Here is a 24,895-nt window from a genome sequence, read left to right as displayed (position 1 = left end):
AAGCAGAGAGCGTCAATTATCATATGGTTTCACTTATTTGTGGAGCATAACAAATAGCATGGAGGTCATGGGGATTTAGGAGAAGCAGTTGGGGGAAATTGGAAGGGGAGGTGAACAATGAGAGACTGTGGACTCTGAAAAACAATCTGAAGGGTTTGAAGAGGCAGGGGTGGTGGTGGTGGGTATTAGAGAGGGCACGGACTGCATGGAGCACTGGGTGTGGTACAAAAACAATACTGTTCTGCTGAAAATAAATAAAAAAATGATTAAAAAAAATCTGACTTACCAACTTTTTGGAGCATGTGAGAGGTTTTGACTTTTTTTTTTTTTTTTTTTTTTTTAGTTTTTATTTATTCATTTGACAGAGATCACAAGTAGGCAGAGAGGCAGGCGGGGGCGGGGGAAACAACCTCCCTCTGAGCAGAGAGCCCGATGCGGGGCCCGATCCCAGCACCCTGAGATCACGACCCGAGCCGAAGGCAGAAGCCCAACCCACTGAGCCACCCAGGCGCCCCGAGGTTTTGATTTTAAAAGCCATAGAAATGTTCGAGGTTTGTTCAAGAGTTACAGATGTTGACAGTGACATTCCGATTTTTAACGAATCTAGGAGATTACTGAGGATGGACTATTTCAGGAAGAGGATACTTCTCTTTTCTCTTTAAGGGTTTTCGTGTAATTTTTTGAGGTCTCTGAGTAGGATTTGAACTCCGATTTCTAAGATCAGAGAACGTAACACTCTGAAGAGTGGCGCCACCTTTCCATGGCCTTTTTGTTTCATCTTGGTTATTGTCAGTGTTTTGGTGTTGGAGATCTATTCTTGAAACCGTCTTTAACTGGAAAGCAGACCCCATTTGGGTGACCTTCCAGTGACTTACCTGGGTAGTTGTTCTTATTTGACAGGTTTTTCTGGAGCACACCGCCAAATGGGCTCTGGTGTCCAGTGGTGGAAAAACAGATAAGGTCCTTGTTCTCATGGAGTTTGGAATACTGTGGAGAAGAAGAGAAAATCAGCAAGTAAACAGAAAAGTGAAATAATTGTGGCCAGTGGCAAGTGTTTTGAGAAGTCAGAGCAGAATATGAAACTACAGAGTGATGAGAACCTCTTTCTAGACAGTGTTAAGGTATACCTTTGCCTTTTTGGGCAGCGTGCACGCTCCTTTCTTTGGAGGCAAGGGATAGTTACTTCCGTAGGTTATTTCTGTAGCCTCTGCCATTTAGCTCCTTGGGTTGGGGACAATTTAAAGGTGGAACCGTTGTGTACAGGCTAGTCAACTTTCCTTAATTGCCTGCCATATCCTGAGGCCAGGCCAGCTGACTTGTCAGTGTATCCTGTCCCTTACTGGGATGGGAGGTTGGAGTGCATTCCTCATGTGGCATAGGCGTCTCCTGTGCTTCTGTCAATGCTGAAGAAATTCCAAGATTAGTAAAAGCTATTTTGGTAAACCCCAGCTACATGAGGAAGTTGTTAGCACTAAGTTCAGTAGAACTTCAGGTCATAGTGGATCCCTAAATGACGCATGCTGCAGTCTTTTGGCTCTCATTTTCTCTTTGGCCCTGTCACCAGGGCCTTTTTGTTGGTGGCGTCTTCCTCCCCATGATTCCCTCCCTCCTTTTTAGGTAAGGAGGGTTTTCTTTTTGGTTTTGTTTGTTTGTTTTTAAGGTGTATTTATTCTTTTAAAGATATTTGTTTATTTGAGAGTTTCCATCAGGGGCAGAGGGAGGGTAGAGGAGGAGAGATGGAGAATGTCAAGTACACTCTGCACTGAGTCAGGAGCCAGACTGAGGGCTCCATCCCAGGACCCTGAGATCATGACCTGAGCCAGAGTGGGGAGTTGGATGCTTAACCCGCTGAGCCCTGAAAATGGGCTCCTGCAAATATATTTTTGAAAGTGGGCTGAGAATATGCAGTATAATACTGCTGACTGTATTGTTTGTCACTTGACTCATTCGGAAAATTACACAGTTCCTCAAAAGAACATGGCATGCCGTCATTAAGATCAGTAGTCCCAGGCACAGAGAGTTTGTGAATGCCTGCCCCCCCCCAGGGCATTGGTGTCTGGACAGGGTCTGATGGGGCACATGTAGTTAGGCCTTTGGTCTCCGTGTCGTCACGTGTGGATGCTGCTGTCCAGGGTATGCACTGCCATCTTTATTTTGTCAGCAGTGCTCTCCTGCCTCAGGGCCCTGGGAAGGGGCTTCGGCCTGGGGTATGGGCAAGAGGCCAGGACTTTAGCAGAGGCTGCTCCCAAGCTCCTGCTGGCAGAGGAGCAACAGGGCGCAGGGGAACACGGGCCAAAAGAAAGGGGCCCGCGGGCTCCCAGGGCACTCCAGGCCTGGAGGCATAGCAAGCAGCGCTGGCAGTTGCAAGCCTCAGTGCGGGGAGCTGCTTCCCTGGGGGCGGCTTTGGGACCCGGGGCCCCGCTACAGCCCCTTAAGGAGGACTTGCAGGGTGTGGAGCCCATCGCCCCTTGCCGGGCTCGCATGCTCCGCCTCGCTGGGCCTCCGGGTCACCAGCAGGCCCCGCGCCCCCAGTGAGCACACCCTCCCTGGGCGCACTCCGTGGAGGCAGCGCAGGCGGGAGCGGGTCTCAGGAGACTCAAGCAGCGGAGGCGGCGGCGGGGGCGGCTGCACAGGCGGTGTAGGGAGCTCAAGGCCCAGCGGCTGATGTAGAGCTGAGGCCGTGGGTGGTGTGGGAGAGGGGCCGGACCACGAGGACTCCACCGAAGGCGTTTCTCCTCCAAGCAATGCTGGTTTCGGTCTGGGGGGCGTGTGGGCGGGGGTACAGCCCATCCTTGACCATGGGCGACAGGAAGAGCCCGGCCAGGTACCTGCTTGGAGCTGAGGGGCTGGAAGGGGAGGAAGGGGAGGAAGGGTCGGGGGCAGGCGGGGACAGGCGATGGCTCCACTCTGGGGCCATGGAGGGCCGGGGAGGCGTGCACTGCTAAGGTGGAGTTCCGGGGGCTGGGGGAGGCTGCGGGGTCGGTGGTGGGGGCGGGCGGTATCTCTCCCGCTAGGGGCCCGGTTGGGGCTGTTCCCACCGCAGCCCTGGCAGTTCCTCCTCAGGGGCTCCGTGGCTGGGTGGCTCAGTTAAGCATCTGCCTTTAACTGGCATCATGATCTCAGGGTCCTGAGACTGAGCCCTGCATCCTTCTCCCTGCTCAGCAAGGAGGCTGCTGCTCCCTCTCCCACTGCGTCTGCCCACAACTTGTGCTGGCTGTCTCTCAAATAATAAAATCTTTTTAAGAAAGTAAATAGAAGGGGCGCCTGGGTGGCTCAGTGGGTTAAGCCACTGCCTTCAACTCAGGTCATGATCCCATGATCCTGGGATCGAGTCGGGCATCTGGCTCTCTGCTCAGCAGGGAGCCTGCTTCTCTTCCTCTCTCTCTGCCTGCCTCTCTGCCTACTTGTGATCTCTGTCTGTCAAATAAATAAATAAAATCTTTAAAAAAAAAAGAAAGTAAATATAAAGTTTATTTACCATAATGTTGAGAAAAATAAGTTCAATCTTTAAGAAAAAATGATGATAGCGATAGGTATAAAAATCAGTTTAAACTAGCTTTATATGACGGATCTCGATGAATCTTGGCATCCATGCCCTGAGGAATGAAGGCGTTCTGTCCCCACATCACAGAGAAGGACATGGAGGGTAAGGGAGGTGAAGTAATTTTCCAGGCAAAGAGTAGAAATTGGAAGAATGGAAACTGGTCCTGTTCTCCTCCAGAGGCTCAACTGTCAACTCGTTTTTTCCATTTCCTTAATAAACGTTTACTTTTTGGACTATGAACCAGTGCTACATTCTGTCCCTGCAGGATTCGGGCTGTGGGGCCAGATTCTCCCTCCCTGTTCCAGGGGCCCCGGATGACTCCTTCTGTCTGTTCAGAAACCAGGACACAGAGGTCTGGGGAGGGACCCTTTCTTGGGCACGGGTGTCCACCTCTGCTTGGCTTTCCCATGCCCTGCTGGAGGGTGAGGTCAGGGTCAGAGGTAGTGAGGTGGCTGGGGAAGGAGGAAGAGGCCAAGGGCATCCCATCCTGGTGATTCCACTTACCTGCCCGACCATTTTTCCCAGCTCCATCCAGCATCCTATTGATCTGCTGCTGCTGCTGCTGCTTCCAGATCCCTGCCAGCACCAGCAGGAGTGTGGGAGGGATCTGCCCTGTGGGGACCCAGGAATCTTGTAAGATGCCTCCAGCCCTTTCCACGGGTGCCCAATCCCCCATTCCTTCCAGGGAGCCCCGGGGCTCAGTTCCCCAGTCCTGTACAATCGCTCACTCGCGCACCCTACCCACAGTCCAGGAATCTGTCAGTCTTGTCAGGGGCCCAGAGCTCTCCCCACAGTTCATGGGGTCCTCCTGCCATCTGGAGCCAGAAAGCTGATGTGGGCAAGGGGCAGGGCATAGCACAGGCCTGAACCTGGAGGGACCTGTGGTTGTCACCCGGGCTGCCATTAACAGCTCTGAGACATGAGGCACTGGATCTCCGAAGACACTCAGCCCATGGAGATGATGACGCCAGTGTCTATGTGTTCTCAACATGTGGCTTCCTCTTGTCCTCCACACAGTTATGGACACGGGCATGGACACTCCCCGTTCACTGAAGGAAACGAACACCGGGCCACACAGCAGGTAAGCAGGACAGCTGGATGTCAAACTCTCGGCTCCCGGCTTGTCTCCAGGGGCTACAAAGGGTTTCATAGATGGGAGGCTGACACTGGCTTTGGGGACACCTCCTCAACTCCGTGACTGATCTCACCTGTTTGAGGCCCCCAAACTCTGTTCTCTGCTTCTTTCCCTGGTCCCGATTCTAGTTCTAATCAAGGTGACTCTGGCCATCTTTCATGGAAGTCCCTGGTCCCCCTTACAGGCTGGGCCTTTCTCCTCCTGTTCACTTTTGGGCTAGTCTGACTCCACCCCTTCCATAGCTGGTCTCTCCTTCTACAACTAGGGCAGCCCAACTCTGGGGCTCTTGAGGTGGACAGCGGCATCTAAGGAGAATTTAACACTTTGTTTTGTTATCCTTGTTTTGTTGTTGGCTTGCTTTTTATGGTTTCTGTATATGTATGTTTAAGATGTTGTTCTAACTGAGGGTGGCAGGAGTGGAAGTGGGTGGGAAGGATGGGGTGGCTGGGGGATGGACATTGGGGAGGGTTCGTGCTTTGGTGAGTGCTTGAATTGTGTGAGACTGATGAATCACAGACCTCCACCCCTGAAACAAAAACTACATCCTATGCTAATTAGAAAAAAAAGCTGTTCTCTATAAGCAGTACTAGAATGGTTCCTATTTACAAGAAAATTACATAATAATAAAGTGGTGGTTTGTAGAACACTGATATTCAGCTGTCTTGGGCCAAAAGGAGTTGAGAAAACATTGTGAGAGTCCTCGGGAGAGACAGTTTAGGAAGCTCAGCTCAGGACAGGGCCCAGGAGAGAGGATAACTAGGGGTTTGTCTAGTCTCCTGGGTCCCTGGCCCTGCCCACCCAGCACATCTGGAGCTGCCAGCTCTCTGGGTGTTGTCCTGGATCCGCCAGGGGAGAAGCTGATGAAAGTCTTCTCTTAAACTGCTCTCATTCCTGGAGGTCCTAGAAGATGCCATGAGAGTCTGATTGGATTGTTTCCCTGTGAGGTTCATCATGTAAAGCCGAAGCTAGTGGGTAGGAGGATCACAAAGAGAAGTGACAGATCTACACTGTTGGAGGTGTTCAAATGTCTTGGCCAATTAGGGATGATTTTGAGACCACGCAGTCTTCTCAGACTAATACCAGAGGATATTCCAGCCCAGAAGACAGATTTGATTACAGTTGTATCATCCTCATATCATTCAGTTCCAGTGTTTCTCTTTTTCTTTTCTATTTTTTACTCGTGTTTCATTAATAGAGGTACTTCTCAAATTCTAAACATATGGGAATTTCTAGTTAGTTTTTTAAATCAGTGATTTATAGCACATTATGTTACCACAACATGCTCTGTTGTTGTCTGTGATTTCATGCCTCTGGGAAAAAATTGAGATTTCCCTTATGGCCAAAGTAAATGGGGTGCGTTTTTGTAACGGTCTCCTATGTTGTTCAGCCATGGCTCTCAGACGGGAGTTTGGAAAGGAAGGAGAGAGCGCCCAGAAGATGGAACAGAGACCTGGGTTGGAGGGAGCAAACAAGAAGGATGGCCAAAGTTCCAGAGAGGACCTGTCGTTGGGATGGCACGTGGTGGGGTATCAGGTGGGAATGGGCTTTGTACCCAACGAGGTCACCTGTGGCTTCCATGTTGAGCTACGAGGGGCAAAGGCAGCTGATTGGTGGAGAGCTTAGAATGTTTCTAGGTTGCTAAGGAAAGGTTCAAACCCAGGAAAGCTTGGTAGAAGATCGATTCTTCATACCAACTGCTCCTGAGAATTTACTTTACCTGCTAATGTGTCCTGCTGACCTCGTGCTTTACTAACCTGCTGACCTAACCTTTGTGAACCGTGCTCCTTCCCCTCAAGTACTTAATTTGACCCTGACACTGTCCCTGACCCCTTCTTCTCCTGACCAACACCTTCCCCATCCTACCCTCTATTTCCTCCCAATTCCCATCCCTAATTACCACCCTCTCCCCTCCCCACCCCTCCCTAAACCCCCCATCCCTCCCTCCCCTGCCCCCCGGCCATCTCCACCTCCTCCCTGGGCCCACAGTGCCCCTTAGAAGGACCAGGACATGATGGTGCAAAGGCTGCTCTTCTGGCTCGTCTTGCTCCAGTGTCCCAGTTCCCCAAACCTAAATGTGAGTAAATGTGACCCTTCACTGGTGTCTTCCTCCTTCTTATTTTTTTTTTTAATATGATTTCTTTGGCCAAAAGAAAGGGCACAGGTGATGGGGAAGGGCAGAGGAGGAGGGAAAGAGAGAATCCCAAACCAGCTCTACATTGAGCCCAGAGCCCAAGGAGGGGCTCAACCTCAGGACCATGAGAACATGACTTGACCCAAACCAAGACTTGCTCACTGAACTGACTGAGCTACCCGGGTGCCCATGAGCTGCTAGTGGTGTCTTCCTTCCGACTGGGTTCTTTCACACGGTGGTTAAATAACAGCTTTTTCATGGGGTTCCTGATGGGAACCTCAGAAGAACGACAGTTCTTCCTGAAGACTGGGCACAACAGGGCAGGTTTTCCAGTCAGCCTTAAGGGGTTGTGGCCACAGCCATTTCCATCAGGTTTTGGGTCCTGTCTGTGCTGCTTGGTCCAAGAAGAGCAGCTTTGGTAGGATGGAAACCTGAAGACAACGGGTTTCTAGTGTCCAGAGGAAGGATTTGTGGAGATACAAAAAGCCATTGAACTCTTTGTCCTCAATAGGGGGCTTGTGTGATATGTACATTATATCTCTTTAAAATTGTCTTTGAAAATGTCAGGAACTCTAATTTAATAGGAGCTAGGGGTATTAGATTGGCCCCTGGAAGCCCAGTGATGATCCTGCTTGGTAAATTCAGGGTCCATCTTCTGTGCAGTTGGTTTTCCTATCAGGACATTGTTTATATTTGTCATGTTTGACAGCCCTGGGTATCTTAAGCATTGGTGTTGGGACTAGAGTATTAAAAAGTGAAATGTCTTTTGTGCTCTGAGCTTCTTGGTTTGTTGACTTTTAGCAACTTCTGAATCAGCCCTTTCCTTCTGGTCTTTTGAGGCTGTCCCCAGGGACCGTGTGTCCTACCAGGTCCATGGAGACCTGAGAATCCCAGAAGACACTAAGTGACCCCATCCTGCTGGGATATATGTCACAGGAACATCACTAGGAGTGATATGATCAGGAAGTGAATGAGTTGTTGTCCTTTCTTTGACCAAGTATGTGCAGAGTGTTGATTTCCCCAGAATAAGAAAGTTCTGGATGTCCTTAGGATTGTCCAAATATAAAGAAATACGTGGTTCCCAGCATGAATATTTCATTCTTGCATGAAAAAGTAAAAGCTGTACCCCCAGGAGAGAGAGAGAGTCAGCCCACAGTCAGGGAACACCCCTGGAAATAAGTAGACTTCTTTAGATCTGCTTGTACCAGATCATGAAAGAGGGGTCTGGAAGTGTCCGTGTTCAAGAAGGACCCTTGTATTGAGGCAGACCCATCATCCCACATGAAGACCTCTAGTCAAAATAGACTTCATTCTGTTTGATTTCAGTCTTCAGAAGAGGGAATTTCTTGGTCGTCTTGATTGGAATCATTCCCCTCTACCTGGGCTGCATCTCATGGATCGGTTCCCCTTTCTCACTCTCCCTCATCTCTGAACTCTTGCCTAAACGAACTGGTCTTGTATTTCCCGCCTCCACCTGCTCATGGCCACTGTCGGAGAGAGAATCTAGTGTTTTTGGCCCCGCTGGCTGTCATCTAGTTAAGACTCAGCTACTGGTATCAGCATCCAGACAGCTGCCAGATGTACTGAGTGCCCACAACTGGGCGTGTTTTACATTCCTGACAGGACGGCCTCTGTCTTTTGTGCATTCGATCCCCAGGATCAACCATTGTGCTGACAGCTACTGCTCTCTTCCAGACAGTGGCTATTCAAAGACAGTGTACGTTTCCCACCAGCACACGTTTTCCTGACCTCGGCTGTGAGGGCTGAAGAGGAAAATGTTATAGATTTCAGGGGCTCCTTTCTAGAGAGGTGTGTTTGCACAAAATTCAAGTTTGGTGTGAATTAGTATGAATTGCATTGTTAGTGTCTTCTACGCTGAAATACTTCTAAATGTAGTTTTTTTGTAAAATGACGTGTTCCTTGCCTTGGTGTTCATATCCAGGAATTTCATATTCTTTTAGAATTCACAGGCACCTGGGTGGTTCAGGCAGTTAAGTGTCTGCCTTCGGCTTGGCTCATGATCCCAGGGTCCTGGGATTGAGCCCTGGTTGGGCTCCCTGCTCAGCTGGCAGTCAGCCACTCAGTCTCCCTCTGCCCTTCCCCCTCTCTCTTTCAAATAAATAAATACATCCGTTAATATTTTCTCTCTTTAAAAAGTTTAATTTTATAGCTGTTATTGCCTGTTTGAATTACAATACTAAGACAGAGGAACATGAATTCCTTCCATTGGCTTTTTGGAGATACTAAACCTCACAGATATCCTTAGAACATACATGATCACCTGATTCTGCAAATCCTTATGTACTTCAGAAATCTTACACTTGGGACTGTGATTCAGAAGCAATGTGAGCATTGAAAGAAAACATCAATGTTTTCGGAAATGAAACAATAACTCTAGTTTATTTTTTTGGAAAATAATTACATATCATATTAATGAGCAGCCTCCCATCTGTCTCACTTATGTCCTAACCTATAAACATCTGTCCATATAGCATACTCCTTTGTACCTCTAGTACATTATATTCATGATTTCTCTCATTCTTCCATAAATTTTGGGTGTAGTTGTGGAAACGGTCCAAAGGAGTTTTTCCAAGTCCTTCATGGATGTACAATAGAAGTCACCGACTTCTCACCTATTCTAAGTTTAGATTGACTTATCTTGTCTATTTTATGTTGGCTTATAAATTCTCAAGTTCTGTTAGTTATAGAAAAAAATTTTGCAATGTGCTTGTAGGTAAAATAAAATCTCTTAAGATTTGTCTGTTAGATTTTGCCTACAGCTTCAGTGTGTTATAATGTCTATGTGATCACAACATCTTTTCAAAGAATACTGTTTGTTGATATTGGACATACGTAAGCAATAAGGAAGCCATCGTCATGGTAAGATGATAAACACATTCATCACTGCCAAAAGTTTGCCCCAGGTCCTTGGAAATCCCTCTGTGCTGCTTCTCCTCCAGGAGGAGGTAGTTGAGAGGTATGCTTACCTCCTGGAGGCTGGTTGAGGGTTTGTAAAGTTGATTCTCTGAGACAGATACACAGTAAATGTCTTTGAGATTCCTCATTGTCTCAAATGGTATTTCAGCTTGTCCTTTCCTTGCCTGACCATTTCCATCTCGGCCCTGATGGGATTGAAGTCCTGTGGAAGCTTCTCATTTTAACTGCCTCCTTGGGAACTTGTGCCTTTCTCATTTACCTCTGGAGAACCGTCCTCGCTGTAAGTATACTAATGTACCTTCTTTTTTTTTTTTTTTTAAGAATTTATTTGAAAGAGATCACAAGCGGGTGGAGAGGCAGGCAGAGAGAGAGGGCGAAGCAGGCTCCCGGCTGATCAGAGAGCCTGATGCGGGGCTCGATCCCAGGACCCTGAGATCATGACCTGAGCTGAAGGCAGCGGCTTAACGCACTGAGCCACCCAGGCGCCCCACTAATGTACCTTCTATACTTTCATTCATAAATAAGCAGAAAATGTTATAGTCACTGGACATTTTCATGTCCATTCAGTACTACAAATTTCCCTCTAATATGTCAGTTTTGATTATCACCTAGATTGATGTAGTTTTAAATTTCTATTGACGTGCCTTCTTGATCCATGTGTTCTTTTTTTTTTTAAGTTCAGTCATAATTGCCAGTGTAATGTGAATTTCAGGTGTACAACATGACTCAGCAATTCTGTACATTTATCAGTGCTCAGCACAAGGAGGGCACTCTCTTCCCCTTCACCTCCTTCACCCATCCCTCCACCTACCTGACCTCCCACCCATGTCTTCTTTCGAAGTGTGCTGTTGAATCTCCATTTTTGGTCATTCTCCAGCTGTCTTTCTGTTCTTGATTTCTAGTTTGAGTCGTCTGTGGTCTGAGAGCATAATTCCTGTGATTTCGATTCCATTGGTGGTTCACATGGGTTGTATGTCCCCGAATATGGCCTCTCTCAGTGACTTCCATGTGAGCTTGAGAAGAATGTCTATACCTCGTTGCTGAATGAAGTGTTCTGCCGATGTTAGTGGATGCAGTGGATGGGTGAGGCTGGTCAGTTCACCTGTGTTCTCATGGAACTTCTGCATCTCTGGGTCTGTCAATGACTGATAAGAGGGTTTTGAATTCTCCAGCTGTAGGAATGGATTCATCTGTTCCCAGCAGCACTATTTTCAGTTTCTGCTTCATGTGCTCTGATACTCTGTCGGCGATGCATGCACATTAGAAATTGTTGTGTCTTTTTGGAGAATTGACCCCTTCATCATTGAAATAATGTCTGTCATTATCCCTGATGGTTTTCCTTACTCGGTGGTGTGTTTTGAAGGCTCATTTCACTGGCCACAGGTTTCTAGTTTGATATTTCTTTAAACACTATAAACATTTCATCCTTCTTGATGGCATGGTTTCTGAAAAGTGTGATGTCCTTCTTATCCTTTTTCTCTGGAGTAAGGTGTTACTGCTCCCCTCTCCTCCTTGTCCCACCCACTCCCGACCCCTGCTCTAGATTTGCAGAACTGTTTCTTTGTCTTTAGTGATCTGTAGCTGAATAGTTTAGATTAGGCATCATTGGTGTTTTTTGTTCCTTGTTTTTGTGTGTTTTGGTATTTATTCTGCTTTGAGTGTTTTGATTTTCCTGGATCTTGATTTGGTAACTCCATTAATTTCAGAAAATCCTCTGCCATTGCTTCAAATATCTCTCTGTCCATTCTCCTATAGGAATATTACGTGTGTGTGACACATTTTGCAATGACCTACCAGTCTTGGATTTTCTGTGCTGTCTTTGTAATCTTTGTCTTTGTGTTGCTTTTTTAAATATTAATAATTTTTTAAAATTTATTTGACAGAGAAAGATCACAAGTAGGCAGAGAGGCAGGCAGAGAGAGAGAGAGAGAGGGAGGAGGAAGCCGGCTCCCCACTAACGAGAGAGCCCGATGCAGGACTTGATCCCAGGACCCTGAGATCATGACCTGAGCTAAAGCAGAGGCTCAACCCATTGAGCCAGCCAGGCGCCTTTTGTGTTTCCTTTTTGGAAGGTTCTACTTGACATTCTTAATGTCAAAGATTCTTTCCTCGGTTTTATTTTGAGTCTCTTAATGAAGCCAGCCCAAGCACTCTTGATTTCTGTAATGGTGCTGTTGTCCAGAACCATGTTACAGTCTTAGAGTTTCATCTCTCTGCTTACATTTACCATCTCTTCTTCTTGTGCGCTTTTCCCATAGATCCACTATCGTACATGGAAGGGACTTTAACGTCCCAGCCTGCTAACCCCATCACCTCTGCCACAGGAAGTGTGATTCTCGTGCTTGCTCTCTTGGGTTTTACCTGTAGTATGTCTTGTAGGGTTGTGTCGAAAGCTAGATACTGTGTGTCCTGGTAAGGGAACTGAGGTAGGTGGGTATTAGGGTGAGGTTTTCTGCTCCTCTGGCTCGGGGTTAGACTGAGGTACTTGCCGGTGAGACAGGGAGGAGATGGCACTGGAGTTGAGTATTTCCCTCACCTCTGTGTCTTAGTCTTTGGGAAACCCCCAGTTAGACTCTGAAGACATAGTTTCACTTGAGGCCAGACCTTTCTAAGAAGAAAGAACTTTTTCGAGTTTCTTTCTAAGTGGGAATATCCCCCCTGTCCCTGCCATTGGAGAAAACTACCCTTCAAAAAGAAAAGAAAAATATGTATTTGGTATGCCCATCGACCTTTCCACTTCTCCTGCCCATGGGGCTGGTGACATGGGCCAGGGGAGCTCAGAGGTTCCTCATCAACACGTGAAATTAAAGGAATAACTATGGTTTTCTGATTGCCCCACACTGATGCACTCTCAACAACATTATTATGACTGGTTTGTTGATAGCATGGTGAGATTCCAATATCCTGGCAAGATATGGGGGTTGGCCTCAGCCTCTCATCATCCTATAAAACTTTGTTTTTAAAATTTTTATTTTTATTTATTGGACAGAGAGAGAGAGAGAGAGATCACAAGTAGGCAGAGAGAGAGGAGGAAGCAGGCTCCCTGGTGAGCAGAGAGCTCCATGTGGGGCTCAATCCCAGGACCCTGAGATCATGACCTGAGCTGAAGGCAGAGGCTTAACCCACTGAGTCACCCAGGCACCCCTCATCCTGTAAAACTTCTGAATGAGGAAATATGTTAATGGTGTCAAAATGAGGTCTTGCCTGGATGTTATTGAGCTATAATAACATCAGGGTGACTCGAGTCTGAATTGCCTGGCTCCCCTTTTTGGAAACATCAACTGTCTTTTCTGTCATGGCTTATGCTTCATCTCTTGTCATGGGCCACTCTTTTTCTCATCCGATGGCTTTTACTTCTTTTTGATGACACTGCATTTAAACAGTCTGAGAACCTTCATAGCACCTGATGTGCCGTAACTGTGTGTGAATTCAGCAAACAGCCAACTCTCTGTAAGGTTTCAGGAAAGCTTTGTAGAGAAGAAAAGAGGCATATCCTTGACACAGCCTTTGCTCCCTTGCCTGCCTGCCTGGCTTCTTTCCTCCTTCCTTCCATTTTCTTTCTTTTGGGACTTTAAAAAAGTCCCAGTTCTATACTTCAGTGCCGATATTGTGTTACAAAAAATTTAGGAAATATGCTAAGTGAAATAAGTCCAGTAGAGAAAGTCACTTATCATATGGTTTCACTTATTTGTGGAACGTAAGGAGTAGCATGGAGGATATTATGAGAAGGAAGATGAAAATGAATTAGGGGGGCAGAATCAGAGGGGGAGATGAACCATGAGTGACTGTGGACTCTGGGAAGCAAACCGAGGGTTTTAGAGGGGAGGGGTGTGGGGAGATGGGTGAGCCTGGTGATGGGTATTAAGGAGGGTACGTATTGCATGGAGCACTGGGTGTTGTAAACAAACACTGAATTCAAGAACACTGCATTAAAAGCTAATGAGAGAGACACAGGACCAGAGCATGGGGACACAGCTAGATCTCGGGATGTCCAGCACCGGGGACCTTCCTAAAGGAAAGCACCGGAAGCATTCACAAAGGAAACGAACCATGTTCACTGAGAAACAACTGGCCATTTTGGAATCCTTGCTTAGCAGGAACCCATACCCCGCTTCCCAGCCTTCAGAAAGAAAAGGCCTCGAAACTGGAGATCCAGCCCACCGTACTGCAGGTTTGGTTCAAGAACCACAGAGCAAAACTCAGGAAAGCTAAACAGCAGTTAGCTGGAGTAGAAGTCAAGACCAGCTCTTCCAAGGGAACCATGGATGCCCCTCGAGGTTTCCCCCATGGCGCCTACCAAGATTCCCTGATTTATACAGATCACCTAATACCTTCCTTCCAACTCAGCATAAGCTCCAATCTGAAGGTTCTCCCAGAGCATTCTGTTGGCCACAAAATTGTCCATTTGGGCACTGCCAAGCCCCTAACAGATAATCCCTTTGTCCCGTTATGGAATCTCAAATTCTTCCCACAAGTTTCACTGCTAATACTCTTGGTTCTTCATCTCCACAAAGAACTTCATGAGCGAAGCCAGACACAAAAGGTCACACATACTGTAATGATTTGTGACGATCCCCGTCCAAGAGATTTGAGATCCACGCAACGTGGATGCATCCCAGAAACACGCCCCATGAAAGACAAAAAGGACACACAAGCACCTATCGGGTAGAATTGAGTGGAAAGAGGCACTCACCAAACTGCCAGTGGCGGGAATGTTTTGTGTTGTAATTAGGCTGGTAGGAACCTTCACTAAATTCATACAAAGACACAGAACAGCAATACTCTATTACATATACCACAAAAAGCAACCATGGGGCAGGCTGAAGGATCAGCCATGGTGGTAATCATGTTGCAGTCTATAAATGTATCAATCAATGCACTGTTCACCTTATACTTGTATCTCAGTAAAGCTGGGGACAATGTTTAAATTCTATCTCAGTAAACATAAACAATGAAAAAAAAACTAATGACAATCCGTATGGTTACTAACATGGAAAAAAAGCTAGGGAAATGTGAAATAATGAATATTTTGTAAATGTCTGCATGACCCCTTGTCAAAATTGAATAGGTTGAACTTCATTGAATAGAATATGAATAGATTTGGCTGTGAAAAATAAGTTATACACGCTTGTACTGTTTATCAGAAACGGATTGTGAACTATGATGACTTAATCAGGAAATTCTAATTTTGCCTTCCTTTTTAATCCTGTGAATTCATGCTGCTAAGCAAAGTGATCATTGTAATATCTTTGGATTACAATTGCGGTACTATCTGTACTATAGATTTTTACTTGTAATATATTTTGACATCCAGCTTATCTTTGTTTCTTCCTCTCTTAGATAAAGCCTCGACAATATGAAGGTAAGATTTTTGGCTTCGGTTTTTTGCCGAAAATTCTCGGTACCGGTGTATGATGTGGGTATAAGTTGACGAGGGATAAATATGGTGACTTCTGATGTCTCACTGACTTGTTAAAGTCTTGAAAATGGTTCTCTTCCCCATGTGGAGTCTAAGTGACAATGTGGAGGGAGTTGCCATCTCTAAAAGAGCAGGAGGAGGAACACCTGCTGGGACTAGGGAGAATCCAAGGTGTAATTGTGCAGAGAGATGTTTAGGAGGCAAGTGATGATGACAGCATGAGGTCTGGAGTGAGTACTTTGTCATGAGCTGGCTCTTGCTGAAATGTCAAGAGGAGAAAATTGTCCGAGCCTAGCAAACCGGCTACACTTAGAGAAGATGGTAGATATAGCCACACAAAGCATGTGTCACAGGAGAGGATTAAACCGTGGTTTTGAGTCTGAAGTGGAGGGAGCCTTTCCTGCCAGGGGAGAATGAATGGAAGAGAGCCTGTGCCAGCGGGGATAATGGATAGTGTCTGGGGCTCGTGGATTGTGGTGATTGCATGGTGCTGGCTGTAGATGGGCTGGGTGGCCGCCTGGCACTTAGGAAACCGTTGAATGTCATTGTTCATTCTTGTGAGTGTGGCAGTGGTGCTGGTGAGAAGAGAGGTCTCAGAGCAGGAGAGCGCTCACAGTGGGCCAGGAGAAGAGAAGTTTGCACTTTGGGGAAAGATGAGAGAATTATTTTTTTAAGAGATTCTGTTTACTCATTTGATAGAAAGAGAGAGAGCACAAGCAGGCAGAGTGGCAGGCAGACAGAGAGGGAGAAGCAGGTCCCTGCTGAGCAGAGAGTTGGATGTGGGATGCGATTCCGGGACCTGGGATCCTGACCCCAGCAGAAGGCAGACCCTTAACCAACGGAGCCACCCAGGTGCCCCAAGATGAGAGAATTAAGTGGCTCTTAGAGGAGTCTGTGTTCTAGACCTTTCATGTGTCATCCAGCTGGGATCAGGCTCCTCTTGAGTGTTGTTTTCCTGTAAGGGTGGAGCATAACATTCTCCTGTTGCGATGAAAAAAGCTTGTCTTATTGGGTGTGTGCATTATCCAGGCCCTCCAGAGACTCTGTGTAACGTGGAGATTGTACCCAAGTGTGTTTAGAGCAGAGATCTTGTCCTGCAGAGCCCCCAGCCTGGCATTCGTGAAAGGTGATCTGTGAGCAGCAGAGAGTCTCTGGAGGCCTGTGAGTTGTCACTCACCTGATATCTTGAGCTTTCATTGTGTGGAATTCCAAGTAGGACCTGGAAGTGGATGTGGCACTGAGCAGGACCAAAGGATAGTTTTGCTCATTTGGGGTTGTTTGCAGGGACCTGCTTTTGTATCTGAATTATTGGAGGAGAGAGATGTGAGTTGATAGGATGCTTGATTTTACTGTCACAGCTCTGGCGATGACATCAGCATTTGCAGGGATTGAATTTTCCAAGAATGGTGCTTACAGATGGAAGAAAATGAGAAGACACTTGATTGCATTTCTCTATGTTTGAAAAACATTTTAAGTAGGAATATCACTGATATAGAAAGTCTTAGGTTTCAAATGCTGCTACAACTTGCTTTCTTCAGGCACAATGGGAATGTTAGCAAGTTAGTGACACCCAAGTGTCAGAGAATGTGTCTCTGGTGCTAATACACGGATTATTCAATGTCACTGTTTTTGCTCATTATCTTAAAATCCTTTTTTCTCCTTTCAGTTACTTTAGAACAAATCAAGATGAAGATCAATGACCTTAAAAAAGAAAACAGTGTTCTTGAGGAAAACATAGCGAGTTGTGAGGAGAAGGTATGTGTGCCCTTTCAAATATTTCTTGTGATTTCATTTTGGTTACCTCCCCCTCTGGTAGTTCATTCTATCAATCTATTTTGTGTGATCCAGAAGCAGTCCTTGAGTAAGAGAAGCTTCACAAATGTAGCGCACTGCCTCTCTCTTTGAGAAAGGAGTCACACATTGCTAGATAGGCTTCTCTAACATGCTATTTTGGAATTCTGATTCCTTTTTCATATGTTTTATAGGTCAGGGAAGCAAAGAAGCAAGGAGAAACAAAGAGAAAACATAAGCTTTCCCTTGCTCAAGTACATAAATTGAAAGTAAGAATCCTTTCTTTGCCTGAATTGCATTCTAACAAGAAATAAAAGTAAATGAAGTATCATTATTATTAGTAGTAGTATTGTTATCATTTCTAAGATTGATTTATTTGAGAGAAGGAAAGAGTGAGGGGAGGGGGTCTGAAGGAGAGAGAGAGAGAATGCCAAGCAGACACCGTGCCGAGTGTGTCGCCTGATGCAGGGATCAATCCCATGACCCTGAGATCAGGACTCGAGGCAAATGAAAGCAGGAGTCAGACACTCCACAGACTGGGCCACCCAGGTGCCCCAAGGAATGAATCATTGTTACTCATTCAACATATATATATTTCAATATATTTTCTTGAAGGAGAACATCAAAAAGGTGGAAGAGATTAATGAAAATTTGAAGGACTCCCTTCATTGTAATCAGGCTCTCTTACAAGCTGAGAGAGAAAAGAATATCAAGAACGTGGACATGGTTAGAGTTAGATGTTAGTTGTCCTATAATATGGCTTGGGAGGCTTTTGATTCATTGGGGGAGGTGAGTGCGGCATACTCGTGTGCTGTTGACGCAGTAGAGGGTGGGCGTCTGGGAACTGCAACTCCTACTGAACAGTGAGCTGTGATTTCACTTAGGACCACCCCTATGAGGTTTCCAATTTCAAGGTCTAGGAAGTGTGGATTATTTCACAGCTGGGTCATCATCACATCATTCAGCACTGCCCTCCAAGTTATGTAGAAAATCCCACAAAATACGTGATCGGTGAAGGGCGACAGCAAGCCCAATTGTATAGTAGAAGATTATTTTCTATCTGTTCCACTCAGAAAGCCATTTGTGCGTTTTTTGACATGAACTACTTTCTTGACTTTCCCCTTATTCTATTTATGCCTCAAGGGCTTCCTTTGTTGCCCTCCATGATCCGTCCTGTTAGGTGCCCTCATATGTCTTTTCTCAAATCTGTCTTAAAGGCCCAAGATGAATTGGGGGATCAAGAGCTGAGAGCCTTCACATCCAAGAACCAAGAACTGAAAGGTATGTTGTTTGGGGGGAAGAAATCTCCATATGGTGGCAACGCGTTTGCATCGGGCAGGGAAAGAATGCCTTCCTGCCTTCACGGTCTTGCCCTTCTCCTTTCCCCATCGAAACCGAGTTCTCAGGTCATGGCACAAACACACAAAAGCAAACTCATCCTTTACAGAAAGGAAAAAGTTCCTGGAAGACCAGCGTAATTCCCTGAGTTCTCAGAAAACAGCTAAAGAAGCAGAATTGAACCTGCTAAAGAAGAAAGTGGATATGGTGGTGGAGTTCTCTGAAAAACGAAAACTGACTGCAGAAGAGTAAGCTATTGCTGTGTTGTCATAGATGCCGTTGTATGATTTTTTGTGGTGGCAAGTCTAGATAACTGTATTGGATCTTCTGGAATTGGATCTTAGAGTACTTTTGCCAAATGCATTCTGTAGAATTGTGCCTGCCCTTCCTATCTTGATTTGTGTAACCTGCATTTTCCTTTCTGTTCTAACGACTTGCCACACGTTGTTGTGTGATTCATTGGGTTAGAAGGGGGAAGGTACCAGCATTAATCACTTTGATACCTGGATCCTCTCTGGGTCAGTCTACATTGTCCTTTCATTTTCACTCTCATCACGTGCTCTTCCCACTCCTGCATTAGGTCCATTTCTTGTTCAGTATGAGACTTGGGTCCAGAATGTGGAGAGAAAAATGGAATTCTCTTCCTGCAGAAACAGGGAAAGTTTCTTTGTAGAAAGTGTGCTGGGGCTCCAGCAATACTGGGTCCCTTCATCTGGCGTACAACTGAGATCATTCGCTGCAGCCCAATCCCTAAGCAGGCCAGGGTATTTCCTGTCCACCTGATTTTCTTTTTCTTTTCTTTCTTTCTTTCTTTTTCTGGGGGGGGGGGGATTTTATTTATCTACTTGACAGAGTGAGACACCACGAGAGAGAGAACACAGGGGGAGTGGGAGAGGGAGAAGCAGGCTTCCCTCTGAACAGGGAGTCCAGTGTGGGGCTCTATTGCAGGATCCTGGGATCATGACCTGAATCAAATGCTTTTAAGCAGATATGTAATGACTGAGCCATCCTTGTGCCCCTCCACACGGTTTTCTAGGTGTAAGTCTTTTGGATCCCAACCGAAGCCTGCAGTTTCACTAAGTCTCATCTTTGCTGGCTGGACCGGACCTTCACTTGTTACATTGCAACCTGTCCCCAAAAGGTTGCTTGTTCATTTACTTTGTATTCCCTCGCCTGTTCCAGAATTCACTGATGTTTCCTGGGGGAGATTGGCTCCCACTGCCAGGCTGGCTTTCTCCCAGGCTTCCTTCTTCTCCATCTAGTTCTCGTGTTTCTTCATGTGCTCTTTAGAAATTGGGTGCATTCACTCATAAGTTTGCTCTCTTGTCCAGTGTTTCCTTTTATATCTCAGGAGGAAATCGGGACATTGGAGTCGCTCCTTCATGTGGAAAAGCAAAACTGTTCCCTGTCTTCCCTGGAGACTCAGCTTTGTGTTATTCATTCCCACACTGGGGGTGGGGGCCGCTCTCTCTCACAGGCACCTGGGTTCTGTTCATTGGTAAGTTCTTCTTGGGGCAGGTCCACTGTCCTGACCACCTTTCTCTCTTCAACACCATATTCCTGAGCCACACACTGACTGCCACTCCAGAAGACATTTGCTGAAGGATAGTTGAGAGACCAGAAGCAGATGCTCTTGTCCTTCTCTTTCTAGAGCTTTTGTCTGTCTCTAAGTCTTTCTGCATGAGATTCTTGACAAGTGTCCTGTTGAAACCTTGTGAATCAACACCATGAACAAAAGAGTTGAGGGCAGCCCAGCAGACCAACCTTTCTAAGCATCGCCGTTTGCTGCCTTCACCATCCATGAACTTGGACTTGTTCAAGAAGTTTGACTCAGGGGCGCCTGGGTGGCTCAGTGGGTTAAGCCGCTGCCTTCGGCTCAGTTCATGATCTCGGAGTCCTGGGATCGAGCCCGGCATCGGGCTCTCTGCTCTCTCGGGGAGCCTGCTTCCTCCTCTCTCTCTGCCTGCCTCTCTGCCTGCTTGTGATCTCTCTGTCAAATAAAAAAAAAAAATCTTAAAAAAAAAAAAAAAGAAAAAAAAAAGAAGTTTGACTCAGGGTGCCTGGTGGCTCAGGAGGTTAGAGCCTCTGCTTTTGGCTGAGGTCATGGTCCCAGGGTCCTGGGATTGAGCCCTGTATTGGGCTCTCTGCTCTGCGGGGAGCCTGCTTCCCCCTCTCTCTCTGCTTGCCTCTCTGCCTGCTTGTGATCTCTCTGTGTCAAATAAATAAATAAAATCTTTTATGAAAATGTAGACTCGGGCGCCTGGGTGGCTCAGTGGGTTAAGCCGCTGCCTTCGGCTCGGGTCATGATCTCAGGGTCCTGGGATCGAGTCCCGCATCGGGCTCTCTGCTCAGCAGGGAGCCTGCTTCCCTCTTTCTCTCTCTCTGCCTGCCTCTCCGTCTACTTGTGATCTCTCTCTGTCAAATAAATAAATAAAATCTTAAAAAAAAAAAAAGAAAATGTAGACTCAATGGAGTTGACAGTTTTCCATCTGAAGTCTGTTCCCCTGAGATAACACCCTGAGTATGTGTCAGTTCACATGGATTATTTGCGGACATATTTTCGGCACTAAGATTGGCCTTTTCTTACACCAGGATCTTTGACGAGGGGCCAGGGGTTGTACTTCTAAAGCCTAGAGATATGTGGGAGTGAGTTTCCATGCCAGTGGAAGGTCCCTTTGGGCTGACTTTGTGGGGCACAGCCTTGGTCTGAGGATCAGGGCTCCCTATGGAGGTGTGAGACTAATGATGGGCCCCCGCCTCATCCTAATCAGTGTAGCTCATCAGGCTTGACTTTTCACTTTGAATTGAAATGAGCCTTCACCATCTCAAACCAAAGACGTATTCCCAGATGACACAAAGTGCAATGTTATTTGGTGACATGGTGAATGAATTAAAGTAGAGAAGTATAAAGACAGACCCGATTGCAGGGAGCTTGGCCAGCAGCCAGAGTTCGATTTTTCTTTAACCCTAAATGGGGCCTTCATTCATTTCCCTGTTGTGTTGTCAGTCTGTGCTTTTAGCGGGGACATTGCAACATAGGCCATCAAGTGTGCTGGGAGAATAAATGGCAGAAATTCAGGACCTTGGCTACTGGACAATGTATATACCTCTCCCATCTTAGGAAGCTAGAAGAGATACTTTGTGAATTTTACACAACCAAGAATGAGCTGTTTGCTGCCGATGAAAAGCTGAAATTAACGGAAGAAGAAATGGACAAGTACAGGTAAGTTCAGACACTACATACTATTGGCTCCTGAAAAACCTGTTCCCTTTGGATTTTTTTTAAATTCTTAAATTTTCTTATAAACCTATAATGTATTATTAGCCCCAGGGGTACAGGTCTGTGAATCGCCAGGCTTACACACTTCACAGCACTCACCATAGCACATACCCTCCCCAGTGTCCATAACCCCAGCACCCTCTCCCTCCCCCCCTCCCGCCAGCACTCCTCAGTTTGTTTTGTGACATCTTGTTTCATTTATTCTTTTCCTACCCCCCAAATCCCCCACATTGCATCTCCACTTCCTCATATCAGGGAGATCATATGATAGTTGTCTTTCTCCGATCGACTTATTTCACTAAGGATAATTCCCTCTAGTTCCATCCACGTCATCGCAAATGGCAAGATTTATTTCTTTTGATGGCTTCATAGTATTCCATTGTGTGTGTGTATATATATATATATATATATATATATATATATATACCACATCTTCTTTATCCATTCATTTGTTGATGGACATCTAGGTTCTTTCCATAGTTTGGCTGTTGTGGACATTGCTGCTATAAATATTCGGGTGCACATGCCCCTTCAGATCACTACGTTTGTATCATTAGGGTAAATAGCCAGTAGTGCAATTGCTGGGTCATAGGGTAGCTCCATTTTCAGCTTTTTGAGGAACCTCCATGCTGTTTTCCAGAATGGTTGCACCAGCTTGCATTCCCACCAAAAGCGTAGGAGTGTTCCCTTTTCTGCGTATCCTCGCCAGCATCTGTCATTTCTTGACTTGTTCATTTTAGCCGTTCTGACTGGTGTGCGGTGGTATCTCATTGTGGTTTTGATTTGTATTTCCCTGATTCCGAGTGATGTCGAGCACTTTCTCATGCGTCTGTTGGCCATCTGGATGTCTTTGCAGAAATGTCTGTTCATGTCCTCTGCCCATTTCTTGATTGGATTATCTGTTCTTTGGGTGTTGAGTTTCCTAAACTCTTTATAGGTTTTGGATACTAGCCCTTTATATGATATGTTGTTTGCAAATATCTTCTCCCATTCTGTCAGTTGTCTTTGGGTTTTGTTAACTGTTTCCTTTGCTGTGCAGAAGCTTTTGGTCTTGATGAAGTTCCAATAGTTTGGTTTTGCCTTTGCTTCCCTTGCTTTTGACAATGTTTCTAGGAAGAAGTTGCTGTGGTTGAGGTCGAAGATGTTGTTGCCTGTATTCTCCTCAAGGATTTTGATGGATTCCTTCCTGACATTCACGTCCTTCAGCCATTTTGAGTCTATTTTCATGTGTACTCTAAGGAAATGGTCCAGTTTCATTTTTCTGCATGTGGCTGTCCAATTTTCCCAACACCATTTGTTGAAGAGGCTGTCATTTGGACATTGGACATTCTTTCCTGCTTTGTCGAAGATTAGTTGACCATAGAGTTGAGGGTCTATTTCTGGGCTCTCTCTTCTGTTCCATTGATCTATGTGTCTGTTTTTGTGCCAGTACCATTCTGTCTTGATGATGACAGCTTTGTAGTAGAGCTTGAATTCCAGAATTGGGATGCCACCAACTTTGGCTTTCTTCTTCAATATTGCTTTGGCTCTTCGAGGACTTTTCTGGTTCCATATAAATTTTAGGATTATTTGTTCCATGTCTTTGAAAAAAAGAATGGATGGGATTTTGGTAGGGATTGCATTAAATGTGTAGATTTCTTTAGGTAGCAAAGACATTTTCATAATATTTGTTCTTCCAATCCAGGAGCATGGAACATTTTTCCATTTCTTTGTGTCTTCCTCAATTTCCTTCATGAGTACCTTATAGTTTTCTGAATATAGTTTCTTTGCCACTTTGCTTAGGTGTATTCCTAGGTATCGTATAGTTTGGGGTGCAGTTGTAAATGGGATTCACTCCTTAATTTCTCGTCCTTCTGTCTTGTTGTTGTGTAAAGCAATGCAACTGATTTCTGTGCCTCGATTTTATATCCTGACACTTTCCTGAATTCCTTTACAAGTTCTAGCAGATTTGGAGTGGACTCTTTTGGGTTTTGCACATATAGTATCATATCATCTGCACAGAGTGAGAGTTTGACTTCTTTTTTGCCGATTTGGATGTTTTTGATATCTTTTTGTTGTCTGATTGCTGAGGCTAGGACTTCTAGTACTATGTTGAATAGCAGTGGTGATAATGGACATCCCTGCCGTGTTCTTGACCTTAGCGGAAAGCTTTCAGTTTTTCTCCGTTGAGAATGATATTTGCGGTGGGTTTTTCATAGATGGCTTTGAGAATATTGAGGTATGTGCCCTCTATCCCTACACGTTGAAGAGTTTTGATCAGGAAGGGATGCTGTACTTTGTCAAATGCTTTTTCAGCATCTATTGAGAGTATCATATGGTTCTTGTTCTTTCTTTTCTTAATGTATTGTATCACATCAATTGATTTGCGGACGTTGAACCAACCTTGCAGCCCTGGAATAAATCCCACTTGGGGGTGGTGAATAATCATTTTAATGTACTGTTGGATCCTATTGCCTAGTATTTTGGTGAGAATTTTCGCCTCTGTGTTGATCAAGGATATTGGTCTGTAATTATCCTTTTTGATGGGATCCTTGTCTGGTTTGGGGATCAAGGTGTTGCTGGCCTCCTAACACGAGTTTGGAAGTTTTCCTTCCATTTCAGTTTTTTGGAACAGTTTCAGGAGAATAGGAATTAATTCTTCTTTAAACGTTTGGTAGAATTCCCCTGGGAAGCCATCTGGCCCTGGGCTTTTGTTTGTTTGGAGATTTCTGATGACTCTTTCAATCTCCCTATTGGTTATGGGTCTGTTCAGGTTTTCTATTTCTTCCTGGCTCAGTTGTGGTAGTTTATATTGTCTCTAATAGTGCACCCATTTCTTCCAGATTGTCAAATTTGTTGGCGCAGAGTTGCTCATAATATGTTCTTATAATTGTTTGTATTTCTTTGGTATTGGTTGTGATCTCTCCCCTTTCATTCATGATTTTATTAATTTGGGTCCTTTCTCTTTTCCTTTTGTAGGTCTGGCCAGGGGTTTATCAATCTTATTCATTCTTTCAGAGAACCAGCTCCTAGTTTCATTGATTTGTTCTATTGTTTTTTGGCTTCTATTTCATTGATTTCTGCTCTGATCTTTATGATTTCTCTCCTCCTGCTGAGTTTAGGCTTTCTTTGGTGTTCTTTCTCCAGCTCCTTTAGGTGTAGGGTTAGGTTGTGTATTTGAGACCTTTCTTGTTTCTTGAGAAAGGCTTGTATCGCTATATATTTTCCTCTCAGGACTGCCTTTGCTGTGTCCCACAGATTTTGAACCATTGTGTTTTCATTATCATTTGTTTCCATGAATTTTTTCAATTCTTCTTTATTTTCCTGGTTGACCCATTCAT

General features: G+C 45.5%; 1 protein-coding gene across 15 annotated transcripts in view; it reads left to right on the top strand.

The window, feature by feature from the left end:
* The first annotated feature begins 3,464 nt into the window (after positions 1-3,464).
* The window catches only part of LOC125090992 (transport and Golgi organization protein 1 homolog), a 29,145-nt gene continuing 7,714 nt past the window's right edge, over positions 3,465-24,895 (top strand). For 2 of the 15 annotated variants that reach the window (XM_047714314.1, XM_047714313.1), the window contains exons 1-9: positions 4,642-6,212; positions 9,896-10,027; positions 15,088-15,109; positions 16,833-16,921; positions 17,152-17,226; positions 17,573-17,683; positions 18,175-18,238; positions 18,405-18,543; positions 21,417-21,518. In XM_047714314.1, coding sequence (XP_047570270.1) covers positions 5,946-6,212; positions 9,896-10,027; positions 15,088-15,109; positions 16,833-16,921; positions 17,152-17,226; positions 17,573-17,683; positions 18,175-18,238; positions 18,405-18,543; positions 21,417-21,518 — 1,001 coding nt within the window. In that variant the 5' untranslated portion in view covers positions 4,642-5,945. The other 13 variants (XM_047714321.1, XM_047714317.1, XM_047714315.1 and 10 more) reach the window with 13 other exon arrangements.

This window comes from Lutra lutra, chromosome 18 (assembly GCF_902655055.1).
Source record: "Lutra lutra chromosome 18, mLutLut1.2, whole genome shotgun sequence".
NCBI classification, from domain to species: domain Eukaryota; kingdom Metazoa; phylum Chordata; class Mammalia; order Carnivora; family Mustelidae; genus Lutra; species Lutra lutra.
Note: the sequence above shows the minus strand (reverse complement) of the source record. Positions and strands in the feature narration are given on the sequence as shown.